Consider the following 18,337-nt stretch of genomic DNA (forward strand, 5'->3'; position numbering starts at 1 on the left):
TCTATACGTTTACTCTATTAGTAAAGATTACTTCTTTACCTTTAAACTATAGGTAAGGTATTAGTGTCTACTTAACTTCCTTATTTACTATTTTAGATTATTCTTCTTCTATGTCCTTATAAAGTTATAAATTAGTTAATAACTCTAATCTAGATTTGTTATTAAGTATAAGGTTATTAATAGTATTTATAATAGTCTATTCTTTATCCTTAATTTCCTTTATTAGGATAGTAAGTACGTTTAACTGCCTAATAACCTTATTCTTAGATCTATAGTTCCTGGCGATATAGCCTAGTTTACTATATATAAAATATATGTAAGTCTTAGTCCCCTAGTGTTAGGTTCTATCTAAGATACGCGTATTAGGCTTATAAAAGCCTAGTCCTTTTCCTTTTCCTTTACCTAAGTAGTTAAACTAGATATCTTCCATTAACTAGTATCTATAGGAGTCTCGTAATTAGCGTTAAGGTTCTTTTAGTGGCACCCTATAGACTATAGGTACTAGTTATCTAAAACTAATATTCCTTAGGTTACGTTAAAATTCCTATTATAGTGTAAACCATTCTCTATTAATCCTAATTAATTTATTATATAATTTATTAAGGGTTCTAATAATTTCTCTACTACGTAGAAGTTCTTCTTATAGAGGTTTCTTAAGACCTTATTTATATATTATTATTAGTAACTTATTATCCTAGTTAAGTTATATAGTATTTTTACGGAACTTCGCTGCATACTTAGCTACTAATTATTATTATATTATAGTTTAAATGTTTTGTGCTATAATAGGTACCTTATTAGTAATTCTAAATATCTATTTAAGATATTTCTTAAAGTTAGTATAGTCTTTAATAATATTAACTGCGTCTATATAGTTATCTACATATTCCTTATCTTTATTATTATGGTCTATTTCTAGATACTTAGTTACGTAAGGTTAAATCTATTCTCTAGTATTACCTCGTATATAAGTGGCTATAAAGATAACCTTTCGTTTATCTTTAGGTTATTTATTAAGTTTAAAGAAATAGAGGTCTAACTAAAGAAGCTAGATATTAGTATACTTTCTATTACTATAGTATAAATTAGGTTTATATACTTTACTCTTAGAGTTGCCTATTAGAGTAATAGTATTATTATCTAAAGCTATAGAAGAAGTAGGAGTCCTTATAGTTATATTAAGGGTATTTAAGATATTAAATCTAGAGAGGGTAGCTAGTCCTAAATAGGTTAAGGTTAGTTCTTAGGTAAGACTTACTAAGGGAAGGAAGAAGGGGTTCTTATTAATATAGAAGTATCTTATAAAGTGTAATAAGTTAATAAGGGAGGCCTAAGTAAATCTAAATAATAGATTAAAACTTAGGTTAAATATAAGTATAAAGGTTTATCCTTATATTCCTATATAGGGATCTTGCTTAGTTACTTAGGAGCCCTAAATAACTAAGTAGGTTACGTAATAACTCTTAGCTACTTAGTTATTTAGGAACCCTAAGTAGCTAAGTAAGTTATATAACTGCTATCTAAGTAACTTAGCGTGTCCTTATCTTATTATAATCCTAGTTATTGCATCTTCTACTTTTATAAGCGCCCGAACTTCCCTACCGTTATCTGGTTCGTAATAAAGAACTCTAGAAAGAATATAAATTTATTAAGATAAACCTAGTAAAGGGATATATTAAACTATTAAAGTTACTAGTAGTAAGTCCCTTTATATTTATTAAAAAGAAGGATAGATTAGATAGACTATATATTAACTACTAAGTAATTAATAATATAATAATTAAAAATAAATACCTATTACCTAATATCTTAAAGCTTAGAGATAGACTCTTAAGAGTAAAAGTCTTTATAATAATAGACTTAAGAGATAGATACTACCTAATTAGAATAAGAAAAGGTAAAGAATAGAAGATAGTATTTTAATTATACTATAGACTCTTTAAGTACCTAGTAATACCTTTTAGACTTACTAATACACTAGTAACCTTTTAAGTACTTATTAATAATATACTCTATAAATATTTAGACATATTTATTATTATATATATAGATAATATTCTTATCTTTTCTAAGAATAAATCTAACTATACTAAGCATATATAGATAGTACTAAAAGCACTAGATAAGGTATACTTAAGAATTAAACTTAAGAAATACTAATTTAATATTAAATAACTTAAATTCCTTAGATACGTTATTACTATAGAAGGAATTAAGATAGCACTAAGTAAGATAGAGAGTATTAGAAACTAGCCTATACTAAAAACTATAAAAATATCTAAGAATTCTTAGGATTCTATAGATTTAATTAATAGTTTATTAAAGATTACGTAAAGGTTATAATACTATTAATAAACCTTACTAGAAAGGACACGCCTTTTAAATAAATAAATAAGTATAGAATATTATTCTAACTCCTTAAAATAGTATATATAATAGAACTAGTTCTTATTTATTTTAGGAGCAATAAACCACTATAATTTAAAACTAACGTAAGTAATCTTATACTAGAAGTATGTATAAAATAGGAATAAAATAGTAAATAGTATCTAATAGCCTACTACTTATATAAGTTTAATAACGTAGAAATATAGTATAACGTATATAATAAAGAACTCTATACTATTATTAAAGCTTTAAAATACTAGAGAATCTATACTCTTAGCTATTTAACGCTAGAAATCTATATAGATTATAAAAACCTACTTAGGTTTATAATAATAAAGGAACTAATACTATAATAATAAAGATAATTATAGACTACTAGATAGTATAAGTTTAAAGTTATCTATATAGTAGGAAAAGAAAATAGATAAGTAGATATACTTAGTAGATAAAGTAATCTAGTAGGAGAAAAGGTTAAGACCTACTTAGTAATTCTTTATAGAAATAAAAACGGATCTCTTAAACTAATAGTAGAACTTAACTAACTTTTAGTTATAAACTAAGAAGTACTAAAGCAACTATAAACTAAGATTATTAGATAATACTACGATAACCTAATATATAGACACCTAGGCATTATAAAAATGTTAGAATTAATTTAGAGGAACTATACGTTTAGAGGAATTAAGGAAGCTATAATAGTGTATATTTATAAATATATAGACTACTAGAAAAATAAATATAGTATATATCTTAAGTATAGAGAAATATAACTAATTAAGATACTAATAGTACCTTTTAAAGACATTACTATAGACTTTATTATAGGAATACTAAACTTAATTAACCTAGCTATAAAAACCTTATATAATAGTATTTTAGTAATTATATATTAATTTATAAGCTACGTTGAATTAATTCTATATCTAAAGAATATAATAGCTAAAGAACTAGCTTACCTCTTTTAGAATAAGTAGGTTAGATACTATAGTATTCTAAAAATAATTATTAGTAATAGAGATAAGCTCTTTATATTAAACTTTTAGATAATATTTATAGTACTTATTAGAATAAAATAAAAACTATCTATAGCATATTATCTATAGATAGATAGAAAAATAGAAAGAATAAATTAAACTATAGAAATATATCTATAAATATACTATAATAAATAAAAAAATAACTAGGTTTTACTATTACCTATAGCATAATTAGCACATAATAATAAAGTATTAATAGTAATAAGGTAAACACCTTACTATACTATATATAGAAAATATCTAAATTTCTTTAACTAACGACTACTAACGAATATTAACGTAAAAGAAGCCATAGATATAGTAGATAATATAAAAAAATATATAATAAACTCTAAGAAAACCTTAAGAAAGCTTAATAGTAAAGTATTTTATATATAAACTAGAAACGAAAAATAGCACCTTAGCTAAAGAAGGGGATAAAGCATATCTACTTATAAAAAATTTTTAAACTTAGAAGAAAAAATATAAAAAACTAGACTATATTAAGGTTAGACTATTTTATATTTCTAAATAAATATTACTAGTAAACTATAGATTAGAATTACTACTAGATATAAAAATACACCTAGTATTCTATATATTACTATTAGAACTAATAGACCCTAAGACACTAGTTAAAACCACCTTCTATTATAGAGCTAAAGAAGAAACTAAATTTAAAATTAAAAGTATTATATATATAAGAACCTATAAAGGAATCTAATAGTACCTTATTAAGTAGAAAGGATACCCTAATAGTAAAAATACTTAGAAACTAAGAAGTAATCTAGATAACTATTAATAAAAGGTTAGAGAATATAAATAAAACCTTTAGAACCCTATTATATAATAAAGAGGGTAAGAATATACCTAGCTACTAGATATAGGAGGAATATTTTCCTAGAAATTAGAAGGAAGATTATCTATTACTAACTAGATAGAGAAATAAAGCTCTATAGGACTAGTAGACTAAGTAGGCTAAATAGAATCTTTATCTAACTCTACTAATACTATACTTTCTACTATAATAACTTTACTAGTATACTTCTTATTCTATAATAACTACTTCTTTAACTAATCCTCTTTTACTTAAGCTATATATATAGCTTTAAAAGTAGTATTCTACTTCTTTTATACTTTATTTAATTACGCTTCTAACTTCTTCTTCTTAGTAACTAACTATAAGAACTTATTCTAAGTAATAGTAATATTATATTTTAAACCTTACTTCTAATACTTACTATACTTTCCTAAACTAATATAGACCTTATAAACATAGGCGTATAACTAATAGAATAAATATTTTAACACTATAATAATACTATAGTTTTTAATAGTAAAAATAAGGTTATAGTAATACTTTATAGGATAATAGTTAGTAGGTATAATTCTTTAGGGCGAAGAATAAGAAGGGAAGGAATAATATTATAAACTAAATAATAGTAGAGAAGTTTAGGCGCTTATAAAGATAGAAGATATAATAACTAGAATTATAATAAGATAAGGATACGCTAAGTTACTTAAATAGTAGTTATATAACTTACTTAGCTACTTAGGGTTCCTAAATAACTAAGTAGCTAAGAGTTATTATATAGCCTACTTAGTTATTTAGAACTCCTAAGTAACTAAGTAAGATCCCTATATAGAAATATAAGGATAAACCTTTATACTTATATTTAACCTAAGTTTTAATCTATTATTTAGATTTACTTAGGCCTCCCTTATTAACTTATTACACTTTATAAGATACTTCTATATTAATAAGAACCCCTTCTTCCTCCCCTTAGTAAGTCTTACCTAAGAACTAACCTTAACCTATTTAGGACTAGCTACCCTTTCTAGATTTAATAATTTAATAGTTACTAAAAATCTAAATAGATTACTAAAAATCTAGAATAGGTTACTAAATAGTCTTTACCTATATATTTAGAATATTAATATAATATATATTTTATAGCTAAATCTCTACTAGCTATATATTCTAATTAGTATTATATATACCTTTCTATTATACTACCTATATTTAGCTATACTAAGACGTTAAGGCTATAACTAAAATATTATAAGGGGTTTCTATATACCTAACCTAGGCCGGCCTTATAGGTATTTAGTAGATAAGAGTAAATAAATAATAAAAAGAAGTAAGAGAATATTCTAATCTTACTATAGAAAGTAAGATAATAATTATATAAAAAGACTAATAGATCTTAGTATAGAAAATATACTTTAATTTTAACTATAGAATTTAACTATAAAGAGTAGAAAATACTTAGAAACTATTCTAGACTATATACTACTTTTTCTAGTTCTTATAATTCCTTACTAACCTTTATTTCTAAAAAGTATAGTCTTAACTTAGAAGTAATTTCTTTACTTCTACTAAGTTCTTTTACTTCTAGAATCCTATTATTTTAGTAGAATTATAGTTATATACTTACTAATCTAACCCTTTTAGTTTTTTAGTATCTAATAATATATTAGCTTTTAGCCTTATTAGCTCTATTCTACTAGATATCTTTATCTATCTACTACTATTCTATAGGATTATAATATAAAAGCTAAAAGTATAATTTTAAAATATATATCTTAGTAAGCTTACCTAGGTAAATTACTATACTATATAAGGTAATAGGGGTATTTTACTAATTTATTTAGTTTTACCTTCTATAAGGCTAAACCACTTATAAAAGTAATTAAAAATTTAGGCCTAAATTAAGGTATAAAATAGTATACTTAGGTATAAGAAGAGATATAAAGAACCTAGCTATTACTACTTATTAGGTAGTATTAGAAGTAATATTAGTAGTTAGTTTATTAGTAATAGTATCTCTAGTAGTAAAAGTACTATAATTTAGTATTCTCTTTTCTAAGACTTCTTAAAAGAAATTAGTAATATTTATCTTAAGGTTAGTAGTATTACTAAGATAGTAATATAAAGTGCTAATATGGCTATAGCTTAAAGAATACGCTTCTTATAATTTCCTAGGGGCACTTATAGCGCTGGCCTATTTAGACCTAGACATAATCACGGTCTAGCTATACTAGATATAAGCTTCTACAACACTATAGCCCATACCTAGAGAGCCTCTAACCATGACCACTTTGTTGCCGTTGAGCCTGTGGGTATATTTCTTGCAGTCGGGAATATTCAGTATGGTGTTGTGACGCCCAACCAAATGGTTCGAGGTCGTGTTGAGTCAAAATACTGTTGCCCCAGGATGTCCTTATGTTATCTTGCATTTTATTCTATTATTGTTACCGTGACTTGTCTACGATCTGCTGTGCCATTTCCTCCAGCCCCCCAGCCACAACGTCCAGCTTCGCATCACTGAAGACATCGAGGCAAGGCTCCTTCTCCAACACCGAACTCCACGCACCCCGGAACCCAACTTTGGTCGCAGCGGCCACATCCCACAAGTGGGCGGCGGCAAACCACTTCACATCGTCGGCACCCAGCCGCTTCCACACGGCCTGGTATGCGGGGAGAGCGGGTTTCGCGACGCCTAGAGAATCGCAGCTGATGAAGTTGTCGACGGGCATGTCAACACTGGCGCGCTCGAAGTAGCCCTTGACGCGCTGGACGTCGCCCGTCGTGAAACACCAGACGGTGAAGCCATTGTCGCGCAGAAGGCGGAAGGTCTCGCGACAGCCAGGGCGCAACTGCAACGCGCCGTAGCCCTCGATGCACTGGTCGCGTTCAGCGTCGGTGGCCAGGGCGCGTGGGTCCGCGACGCCGCAGAGGCTGAGGGTGCGGTAGAACAGGCCGCGCATAACCTCCTTGTACGCCTTGTAGCTGCCCGAGATGGACAGGAAGGTGAATTCCAGCTCGGCAGCCGTCTGCCAGGTGAAGCCAAAGTGCTGGGGCGTGATGGTGTGCGTGCGCAGTTTGGGGCCGAGGACCTCGTCGATGCGCGCGTAGTAGGCGTCGAAGGAGACGCACGTGCCGACGACGTCGAAGACGACGTGTTTCTGGGGCTGGGACGACATTGCGGGGGCCGTGTGGTGGTATTCTTTATCGGTATCGCAGAACTGGGTACTTGTAATAATCTGTTGGAAGTGGGTTCGTTGCGATGGTCGAGATACCGGGCCGGTGACCGGAGCCCTGGCAACACGTCCCTACGATAGCGGCGGCGGGCTCGTCTCATCTTGTTGAAGCCATCGGATCCGGTCACGCCGTTGCGATTGTACGATTGTACACAAGCCGCGCCATCATTAGACTTAAATTCAAGGGCAAGGTGCTGCTGGGAGCGGCATTCGCAGCTTGCCTGTTGTTTCTTTCTCAGCCCAGCATGGTTCTGCCGACTGCCAACCCCACCAAGTCCTACTGGATCGAGGCCGCCGATTCGTCGCTGCGCGATTTCCGCTCCAGCGACCAATTGCCTGTCGAAACGGATGTGGCTATAGTAGGCAGCGGTTATGCGGGCGTTGCGACTGCGTATTGGATACACAAAGTGCGTGGGGGGCACATCGCATCAGTCGCCACTGGCACGCGCTGACACCCTCCTAGTATGCTGAGAATGCTTCCACGCAGCCTCACGTGACTGTCTTGGAAGCGCGAGATGTCTGCGGAGCTGCCACAGGACGAAATGGTATTTAGAAACACACCTGCTGCGTTGTGAGTCGATGCATTTTGGAACCCCGCCAACCATCGCACAGGAGGTCAATTGCGACCGCATGCCTACTCCCGCTACTCGGTATGGAGCGAACGCTTCGGCCCCAAGGTCGCCATGGACCTCATCGCTCACGAAATGGCCCATCTGCCTGCCTTTCGGGACCTAGCCAGTGAAGAGGACATTGCTGAGCAAGTCTGCCTCAAGTTTGGAGAGACGTTTGATGCCGCCATGACCGACGAGGCTTGGGCCCGGCTCAAGGGCGCGCTGGACGCTATGCGGAGGGACCATGGCGAAGACCATGACATTGTAAAGCAGTGCAGAGTCGTCGAGGACCCAAGTGAGGCGGAGGAGGTCTCGCAAATGAAGGGTGCGAGGGCCGCCATAGTGCATCCTGCTGGGCAAATGTACATCTGCCATCCCAATTCCCTCTCGCCCGAATCAGAATTGTCTGACCACCTTGCAGATGGCCCTATAAATTCATCCACGCCCTCCTGCGCATTCTTCTGCAAAAAGACAATATAAATCTCCAAGCCCACACGCCCGTGACAGAGGTATCACAGCGCGACACCGCCGGCTGGATCACGATAACGACTCCTCGCGGAACCCTCCGCGCCAGGTCTGTTGTCCACACAACGAACCGATGGGCCTCGCACCTCCTCCCTGAGTTTTCTAAGCTCATCCGGCCCGATCGCGGTGTCGTAGCCGCCATCAAGGCGCCCGAAGGCTTCATCAAGCGCACTGGCGCCCAGCATTGGGATGCCGTCGTAAATGTAAGTGAAACGCATTCGAATATCCATCGGCATCGGTCCTCGCTGCCAAGTCGTCCTGCCCCTTTATTCCCAATGTTGATGCCAATATGCTATAGAATTACCACCTCCAGCTCCCCCCACCTTATAATACCATCATGATAGGCGGTGCCCGCCAGCTCCTCGTCCACACGCCAGACGCATGCCATGAAAACGACGCCGAAGATGAGCATGTTCCCGGCGTAGCAGAGTTCTTCAAGACCTGGCCGAACTCGGATGTTGCGGGTTGGGTGGGGCCGAGTCAAGCAGAGCTGGGGAAAGAGGATGAGCAGGGTGGCTGCTGGACGGGTAGTAAGTGAGCTCCATGCGCCGCGTTTTCGAAGCAATCTTTGAGTAGGCAAAACTTGAACTGACAGGCGAACAGTTCAAAGCACAAGCGCAGACGGCTTCCCCTTCGTCGGCCCTGTGCCTGAAAGGGAGGGACATTTTATAGCCGCTGGATTCGCTGGACATGGTACGTATTCTTTTCTACTTCGTTCCTTCCCTTTCCTCTTCCTCAATCTGCATCCAGTCTCGCCTTTCTCTCTTCCTTGTGTCCATCCATTCATCTATTCTTCCATTCATCCAACATCCCCATAACTAACTTGTCCCAACAGGCATGCCTCGCGTTCTCCTCACGGCCGCACACATAGCCCCTCTCGTCCTATCATCCCTTAACATTCCCCATACTACGCCGCGTCTCGCCGCCTCGTACCCGCCGCTACCCAAGCCATTCTATGCCACGCGCGAGCGGATCGACAAGCTGCAGGAAAACGACTTAGCTGCCGTTGCTGATGCCTATAGGAAGCGCTGCGCCGATAGCGCCGCGAAGCCTTTTTGTAACACGCCAAGGAGCGTGGTAAGCAATGCAGCAGAGATTGAAGAACGGCCAAAGGAGCAGAAGGGTACAGGTCTGAAATCGTGTGCTGGTCGCACATCAGTCTTATCCCGAGAGACGGAAACGAATTTGTGTCCTGAAAAGTCTAGACCAGGCGCCTTCTCCGATATGGGCTATCTTGAGAGAGCATTGCAGGGAGCGAGTATCGACACTGCTCCGGCGCTGGCGATGGGGACACCTCAGGATATAAAGTCGGGTGCTTAGGGTTATGAATGGTAGTAGGGAGGTGCTATAGGATTAGAGTATCTGTGCGTTATATGCTATATAGAGACAACTCATAGAGTCTAGCTAGAGAATATGCAAAACTCAAGATCACAATAAGTTAAGTGTCTAACACATTGTATTGGGGCAGATATGCATTACTAGAGTATGGTATCTCTGCGAATACCCAGCAGGCTTCGGAAAGCGCCTAATTAGACGCAGTCGGATAGGCCGAGACCAAGCTGAGCATTGGATGACTTTCTTCACTGCTATACTTTCGGATGGTCTCTACTGTCAGAGGGTGTTATCCCCAGTGCTCTAGGAGTAGGTAGCTTTTCGAAGGATCAAGAGGATTGGGTTTCTCGTCACCAGGGAAATGGAATACCTGCACATCTGTAGATATGGAAATGTCTGTTCCCGTGGCTGTACCGGTTTGACGGGTGTCTAGTTGTATTAATGAGCAGACTGCTTCCAGTATGAGGGCTCAGGCTCAAGTGCTCTTGCACGCAACGATGCGTGACATGGATGCCATTGTTATGCAAAATCTGAAGCGTCTCGAGAAGGGAACAAAGTATGTGCACCTCGTTGCTGGCCCACAATATGAACTCAGATGCACGTTCCTCCAGATCGCTCGCTGCTAGCACTACATATCATAGCCTTCCGGGCCATATAGCCAGGAATTGTCCGAGTAGGCATCTCTAAGTGTGGAGGGATGCCGGATCTAATATTCCATGGAAACATCTGCAGCATCCGTGACATCCTCGATTTTAAGAAAACATACTTGAATTGGGAAATTCTGCGACTTACTCCCAGACATATTGTCTCATGGTCGTCGTTTTCGAGAATGACCAACGCGCGTTAGCAGCTACATCGCGTACCATAGTTCCATTCTAAACATCGCCTCTCAACAGAACACCAATAAGTCACGACAAGGCTATTTCCCCGAACGTTGCCTAACAGCACGCGATCGAAGTGCCGAGCGAAGACTAACGCGCGTTCTGATTGCTTATCTTTTCGCCCTGATCAGCACAGGGTCCTCAGCCCGCTAGCGTCCTGGCCGGTCCGGTCATCGCCTCTAACCGGACCGGCTGTCAACACCACACTCCACCGGGTGCCACCTCCCACCTCCCGCATCACTCCCAACGACTCTTATCATCCCTTATGGACGCTGCGCATCCAAGGTCTGCAAAGCGGCGCTATGTGGCCGCCGAAGAGCGACAGCGAGCCGTTCGCGCGTAAGACAGCACTGCCGACCAGCGGTCTTTACGAGCATAGGCGACAGAACCTGAACTGACGTTCAACGTGCAGCTGTGCCGAGTGTCGACGTCTCAAGGAGAAATGTGAGGACGGCATCCCATGCAGGCGCTGTCGCCATCTACGTCGCGCATGTGAAGTCGCTCCTGTGCCTGCTCCTGCCGACAGGGTGACCCCCGACTTTGCCGGCTCGCTCAAGGAGCTGATGGACCGCTTGCGATGCATGGGATTCATCCTCAAACACCATTTTCCTAATCTCGCTCTGGACATTGATTCTCTGCGACGCACGTGCGACACCCTGGCCTCGCGCACTCCACGGCTCGACCAACATGACAACACGGTGGAATGGTCCGAGCCCATCGCCAATGCCCAGCCGGCTGACAACAGCCCTGGTATTGAAGATGAAGATTGCACAATCGACTCTGTAGATGATACGACAGTTCGTGCGTTGCCCTTGGGCTTCTCGCTGCTAAGCGCCTCACTGACAGCCTTTTTTCTCCGTGCGCAGATTATTCCGGTGAATTCTCTCATTGGAATTTCTCCATGCACATTAAACGCAACCTAGATGAGCTCATGGCTAAATCCAACGCGCCGGTACGCAACCATCCGCTGCCCTGGTCGTGGGTCTGTCCCTGATTTGTTCACGTACCTTTGCTCACCTTGTCTCGTAGAGCTTGGACAATGTCAACCGAGTACCAGAGTTCATCCGCGTTGGCGAAGCAGACCCAGGCTCGACTTCCATCAAGGACGTCGTCGCCATAATTCCACCCCGTCCGGTAGCTACTTTTTTGATCAACGTCTTCTTCAAGCATGCCACGAGCATCTATTATTTTGTAGACCGGCGTTGGCTCGACGGTTTCCTGGACCTCATTTACAATAACGCTACAGGACTGCGTTCAAAAGACCTAACTGCAGCATGTGTCGTGTTGATGGTGATCGCTGTCGGGACCCAATACGTCCACCTAGAATCCCCTGATAAGCAGCGAAGATGCAGCACCAACGCTCCGGCAACCACCAACACCCAGGGGGGTTGGGAGCTCGAAATTGGATCGGTATTTTACCGTCAGGTGGTAAAATTACTTTCGGAAGTTATTCACTCTGGTTCACTACTCAGTGTCCAGGTTTTCCTACTTCTTGGACTCTATTACTTACCTCTCGATGCCTCTGGACTGAGTTATATCTATCTAAACTTGGCCATAAAAATAGCTATACAAAACGGCATGCATCGGAACGTCTCTCGCAGTTCTTTTGATCCGGGCACAAAAGAGATCAGACGCCGTATCTGGTGGACGTCTTACTGCATGGAAAGGTTCGTTGTCAGTCTTCTATAAATATCTAGACTCTTCTGCTCAAGCATCTGAAATCAGAAAAATAGGTATATACCACGGCCGTCCGACATGCATCGCACGATCCGACATTGACGTAGACTTACCCCGAAGCCCTGGCGCAAGTAATTTGAATGATGACTCTTTCGATTCCTCCGGATTGTTGGAATCAATTCATCTGACTGGGCAAGCTGAACTATTCCTTCAAGAAATGTGGGTGCCGCGTTCCATCATTGACAATATGAGAGACGACGAACTGACCACGTTCTACTAGATCACGTCTTAGAACATGCGAAAAGTCCGAGGTTAGAACGATTTTGAACCGCATCAAGCTCATGAAGACGAACCTTCAAGGACGGTGGTCGCCCCCTCCAACCGATGCCCCATTGACATCCGCGACCAGCCAAGCAGAGCGACCAAAGTCACGTGCCGAGATACATGCTCGGTTAGAGTGCTGCCTATTGCACATGTTCATTGGACGGCCGTTCATTCTCGCCCACCGCCATGTGCGTGCGGGTATAATCGTGCCGGAAGCTTCAGCACCACCGCGATCAAAGACACCTGAGCCGCACATGCAGTGGAGTTTCTTAGTCCAAGACTGTGTTGCAGCTGCGAAAGAGGTTATCAACCTCTGCCACACTCTGCAAACGGGGCGCATGGGCCTCGCGAAGTCGTCATACACTGAGTATAGCTCGTGTCGTGCATCCCTGCTGGTCTTGATTGCCTACAGCATCTGTTACCGTACGAACGAGTTCGCAAGCACCTTAGAACGAGGTCTTGATGCAATCAGAGAAATGGCTTCGGTGGGTGATTCGGCTCGTTCTGAAGTGTCTCTTCTTGAGACGCTGGAGGCAGCGCTGCACCGCCTTCGCGTGTTCGATCCATTGCCCGACCAATCTACAGATACTGCCAATAACAATTCGGCACAAGAGGGTTACGCAGGCTTTCTCGACTGGTACAACAGATTGGGCGGCTCCGCTAATTCTCGCGCTGAATCTACGCACAACGGCGATGACGGGCAAGCGGCGAAGGCGCAGCAACCCCGTGAGACCGGTCCACAAATGGGCCCGATCAGATATGATCCAGGAGTGACCGGCATACCGACTGATTCAACCATAGATACCTATCCTTTTGACTTTGATTTGCTGAACACGGATGCAAGTGCGGCTTTCTTCACGCCAGATTTCAATGAACACGGGAATCCAGAGCGGGAATTATTTGAGAATCTTTTGTGGATACCCAGGTAATTGGTGTATCTACAACAGTTCAGAGCTACGTGCACGAGTTTACATAGCAAAGGAGTCATGCGATGCATAATTAGCTCCATAGAATTCCAATCTATGCCTACGCGAAGCACTGTGATGAGGAGGTAGGTAACCGTTAGATTCGTCGTTTACGTAGTTGCTCACAACACTGCCCGGACAGGATCGCTTTCCACGATCTGTTTCCACAACTTCAAAGACACATGCTCCGTCGGCTGACTCCATCTGGTGTGCGAAATACGATATGGGAGAGGCAGATCCACGTTCTCCGTGTCACCCGTAACGATCATGGAAGCAACAGCTTTCGCGGAGAGGAAAATCTGCGGCATACCGTGGCCGCTGAACCCCCCGCACAGGTATTGGCCGGATCTGCCAGGAGTCGGACCTACGTATGGAAATCCGTCATTCGAGTAGCCCATTACTAACAGGGAGAGGATCGAATCAGCTCGATATCCATTGTGTGATGATTCGCCAAGATGAGTTGTACTTACTGCCGGTCCAAACATCTTCAGTGCGAACGTCGCTGTTTTCCCATCCATAGAAATGCCGTTGCATGTACCCGTCGAAGTACCGTCGCGCGCCCTTGATTAAATTGCTATCGTCGGAATTGTCGAACCATTCGTCCAAATTCTTGAAGAAATCCTGCTTGGCACCTCCTACAATAACACTACCGTCTGGCCTCGGAATCATGTAGTCGTACTCAAACTCCGAAAGTCGCATCATGTAGCTATCTGTCAGTCTCTCTATCTTTGTGCCCGCGAGTCGCGCCACTATGCCTTTCACTGGAACGATTTTATCTTTCATCTCAGGTATTAGAGCTGAAGTGTAACCGTTGGTAGCATACACGACTACTCCTGTCTTGACTGAGCCGCGCGATGTGGTGACGAGCCATTGGTGATCTTTTGCATCTGTGCTGGCTGCAGAGACGCTGGTAACAGGCGTGTATGTCTGCAGATTAATGCCGAGGGAGACGGCTTTTTCTAGCAGGTGCGTCACAAGTCGGTATGGCCACAGACGAGCGGCATCGTATGTGAGACAAGACTTTGCGCCTCGGACACCGGACACCTGGAGATACAGTCAGCTTTGGCAATCAGGTGACATTGTACAACGGATATAATCGCTAAGGTTACGTCCATGCATACCTCTTCAGCTTCGCGATCCTCATAGTAACCGATATTGCTCGCGGTAGAAATATCTGCATCAACAGCCCTTTCAAGATCTGCTTTGATCTTCTCCCGACCCTTATCATACAGACAGACATCCATGACTGTTGTCTCTTCAAAGTCGCAATCTACATCTTCGCAGCTCACCAAATCTCTAATTGCATCAACCTGCCTCGCCTCAAAGCTAGCCACATGTTCTGCGACCTTTTTGCCATGAGTCTGCAACACACTAGCTGCCCGAAACAAAGGATCAGGCTTTAGATGTCCACCTAGCATATTCTCCATTAGCATAATCACGATCAAACCCTCCATGGCCAAGTCAGCAAGCAGGCAGGTTGGGTTAAGCACACACCATTGCGGCCAGTAGCTCCCGAGCACGCCTCCCTCGCCTCAAGGATAAGAATCGATGGTACCGGCCGCCCACATCGTACACTCTCTTCAATTAGGTGATGCACAATACTCGCACCCACATATCCAGCGCCGATAACGACAATGTCAGCGTAAGAAGGGAGCGATGAAGTGCTGCGGTGGCGGTCGATCGGGCTGACTTGTCTGCGCCAATAGGAGGGGAGGGCGTGCGCGGATGGGAATTTGGGGTTATCGCGATTAGAGGGAGACATTGCAGCAAAATGAGATCCGGGTATCGTGTGCAGTCCCTAGCATGTTTGATCACGGAGATGTGGGCTTATTGCGTGTAGTTGAGTTGAGCACCTTGTGGGTCTGGGACCGGGCCGGTCGCCGGCAAGGGTTAGGTAGGTGCCGTTGCGCATGTTCGAGATACAGTTGTACTTATGAACGGCTAGTCTGTGCTAAAAGAATGGAAAGTGGGATGATAAGACGATTAGGTTGAGCAGGCTGGACCGGTTGGATTGCTGTGCCAAAGCACCGTTCGATCACCTTGATATCGTGGAAGAGTGCCCCACACGTGATCTGGACTCCATGCGACTATGCGCCATCACGAAAATCTAGGCTTGAGCGAAATCTACTCTATCGGTGCAGAACCCATGAGATGGCAAAGGTACGGCAATGAGATCAGAAGCGTTTGCAACAACGCGTCGTTTGCAGGAGGTGCGCCAGGCATCGCAAGCAACATCCACAGTCGGCATAAATAACGGTCAACATCAGAATAACTCAAGTGAACGATCTCCAAAGGAACGACATCTGTAGATACGATGCGACATACGTAAAAATTGCTAACACATCTCGGCTGTCTCTACACAACGCCCTTGACCGCAAAACCAATCTAACACACACTCACTCCCCCTTCCCTACCTCGCCCTCTCCTGCCCTCCCCTCAGCCTCATTCAAGCCCCTCGCCTCTTCCACCATCGGCCGCAGAGGTACCTTGGATATCAATGCAATCATAGCTGGAACCACAAGGACCAGAAGCGCAGTATTAATATACAAACTGGCCTCGTAGCCGACGGTCTTGTTCGAATTGATTCCATAACTGATGGCCTGGCCTGCCACTTCGAAGGCGCGGAAGACGCCTCCGGCGCGCGATTGAACTTCGGTTTTATTCGAGAAGGTCCCGAGGACCCAGTAGAGTGTGAGTTGGGTCCAGTATCCGGAGACAAAGATGATTAGGTAGGGCATGTAGGCTTTAGCCCAGCGGGAGCCGTCGCTGGATGGTGATGCGTTAGCGAATTTTCTGGACGACAAATTGCTCGGTTTCTCAGGTACGGAGAAGGGGGCCGAGAGATAATGGTTGAACGCGAAGTGCGGAAGCAGGAAAAGAAGGGTGGTATACTTACAGACTGTAGTCCAAAGCCGACTTCTTGCCCAATTGATGGTTCTCAATGTTGATCCATATGAAGCAAGCAGTCTGCGGGATGACCCATAACATAAACGCAATCCAGGCGCGGGTACGTTGCGACCAACGCTGATTGTCGAGGAATCTACCGAACCCGATGACGGAGGGGATGGTTATAGATGCTGCGTTCAACCGGTCAGTCTCAATGGAAAGAACGGTAGGCAAAGATTGTTCAGTGTACTTACGCACGATAAGCGAGGAGAGGGCACGCGAGCGGACAGAGAAGTGCAGTGAAAGGTAGGTTCCCAATGTGCCACCGTAGAAGAAGGAGTAAAAGGCGGGTACGAATACGAGCCATGTCTTATCACATTGTCAGTAAATCTGTGCATGTGAAGCCGAACATCCAGAGAGAGCTGTTCGATCAGAGTTGGATGTATGTACCTTGCTTTCCCGGAGGTAGTGACCCAGAGAAACAAACTCCTGCTTCCATGTTTGCATCTTCGATATGAGGATTTTACTGTTGTCGCGGCGCCGCACTTTCGCTGTCTTGGAAAGGAGCAGGGCCCAAATGACTCCCGTGCATTCTGCCCATCTTCTGTCAGCATCGAACTAAACCAATCCTCGTTTTCTGAGGCAGAGTGAATGCACTTAACGTACCAAAACCCAAAAATATCAGATATGTTACCCAAGCGATTCCGCCGCCTGTTGATTGCGAATGATTGTTCGAGAAGTTGATTGCACCGCCTATGACACTGCCTGAGTTGCGCATTGCGGACCATATACCTGGAGTGATATGTTAGTTCAGAACCATCGTTTCTTTTGAAACGTGCTGGTAGATTGTTTTATCAACATACCAAGGTAAAAGCCCCTATCCTCAGGGCTAGGATAGGACAACATAGCCGTCGTTTCACCCACATAGAGGAAACCAGAAGCAACTCCTCCGATTATCTGTACACCCAGTTAGCACGATAATCCCCAAGCGTCCGTCTCCACTACAATCTACTTCAGAAAACATACATTTGAGGCGAGCAAATACCAGTCAACCGAAAACCTCGCATTAACATAGTACGCACTTCCATACAGCGGCATTGCTAGCGCGGCAATGAAACATGCCCACTTAATTCCTATTTTGTTGACAAGAGGGCCTCCAATAATAGTGACAAGGAAACTGCATGCGTAATTGAGTGAGTTCGCGAGATTGGCGAGCCACGGGGAGGACAGACCGCCGCCACCGAGGTTGCTGATTGCGTCCGACATGGCGGGGCCGACGAAGGAGAGGCTGTTATGGGAAAATTAGTACGGTATTTTTGCTTGTTCTCGCGTGTTGTTGACATGAAAGAAGGCCGAGTCGGTGGGTGGTTTGGAACGTGATATGATGACTAGGAAGGATGAACGTACCATCCAAACAACACCATTTGGAAAAGCACACTTCGGTAAAATTTGCCCATGGTGTATTTCGTCGGCGCGAGTTGTTCTGTACTCCCGACCGCGAAATCTTCGTTTCCGTCATTCATTGTGTCGGCGACGGTTGGGTCCTTCATCTCTTTCTCGGAAGGCTTCATGGCAATGTCAATGGTTGTTGGCCTGCTTCAGCGGGCTTATGTTTGGATTTCAGATGAGTGGTGGAACGGACACCAGATAGGTCGACCCACGAGCACGGATTCTGGGGTAATTTAGTT

General features: G+C 42.3%; 5 protein-coding genes across 5 annotated transcripts; 2 read left to right on the top strand and 3 right to left on the bottom strand.

Annotated features, from left to right (window-relative positions):
- Positions 1-6,659: 6,659 nt before the first annotated feature.
- On the bottom strand, positions 6,660-7,391 carry N0V89_010249 (uncharacterized protein; the record flags this gene model as incomplete). Its single annotated transcript, XM_056218993.1, has 1 exon — positions 6,660-7,391. One exon carries the CDS (start codon positions 7,389-7,391, stop codon positions 6,660-6,662), a length of 732 nt encoding a protein of 243 aa, XP_056066120.1.
- Positions 7,392-7,693: 302 nt separating this feature from the next.
- Positions 7,694-9,904, top strand: N0V89_010250 (uncharacterized protein; the record flags this gene model as incomplete). Its single annotated transcript, XM_056218994.1, is given in 6 exon segments — positions 7,694-7,839; positions 8,107-8,463; positions 8,481-8,787; positions 8,883-9,114; positions 9,188-9,277; positions 9,420-9,904. The coding sequence occupies 6 exon segments, from the start codon at positions 7,694-7,696 to the stop codon at positions 9,902-9,904; spliced, it is 1,617 nt and encodes a 538-aa protein (XP_056066121.1).
- Positions 9,905-12,984: 3,080 nt separating this feature from the next.
- On the top strand, positions 12,985-13,727 carry N0V89_010251 (uncharacterized protein; the record flags this gene model as incomplete). The annotated part of the gene is made up of 2 exons (XM_056218995.1): positions 12,985-12,990; positions 13,038-13,727. 2 exons carry the CDS (start codon positions 12,985-12,987, stop codon positions 13,725-13,727), a joined length of 696 nt encoding a protein of 231 aa, XP_056066122.1.
- Positions 13,728-13,885: 158 nt separating this feature from the next.
- Positions 13,886-15,217, bottom strand: N0V89_010252 (uncharacterized protein; the record flags this gene model as incomplete). Its single annotated transcript, XM_056218996.1, has 3 exons — positions 13,886-14,187; positions 14,234-14,807; positions 14,885-15,217. The coding sequence occupies 3 exons, from the start codon at positions 15,215-15,217 to the stop codon at positions 13,886-13,888; spliced, it is 1,209 nt and encodes a 402-aa protein (XP_056066123.1).
- A 942-nt stretch (positions 15,218-16,159) lies between these two features.
- On the bottom strand, positions 16,160-18,220 carry N0V89_010253 (uncharacterized protein; the record flags this gene model as incomplete). The annotated part of the gene is made up of 8 exons (XM_056218997.1): positions 16,160-16,529; positions 16,660-16,840; positions 16,904-17,018; positions 17,100-17,242; positions 17,316-17,441; positions 17,513-17,606; positions 17,676-17,937; positions 18,057-18,220. The coding sequence occupies 8 exons, from the start codon at positions 18,218-18,220 to the stop codon at positions 16,160-16,162; spliced, it is 1,455 nt and encodes a 484-aa protein (XP_056066124.1).
- Between the last annotated feature and the right edge of the window lie 117 nt (positions 18,221-18,337).

This window comes from Didymosphaeria variabile, assembly GCF_027946475.1.
Source record: "Didymosphaeria variabile strain IMI 356815 chromosome Unknown scaffold_8, whole genome shotgun sequence".
In the NCBI taxonomy this organism is placed as follows: Eukaryota; Fungi; Ascomycota; class Dothideomycetes; order Pleosporales; family Didymosphaeriaceae; genus Didymosphaeria; species Didymosphaeria variabile.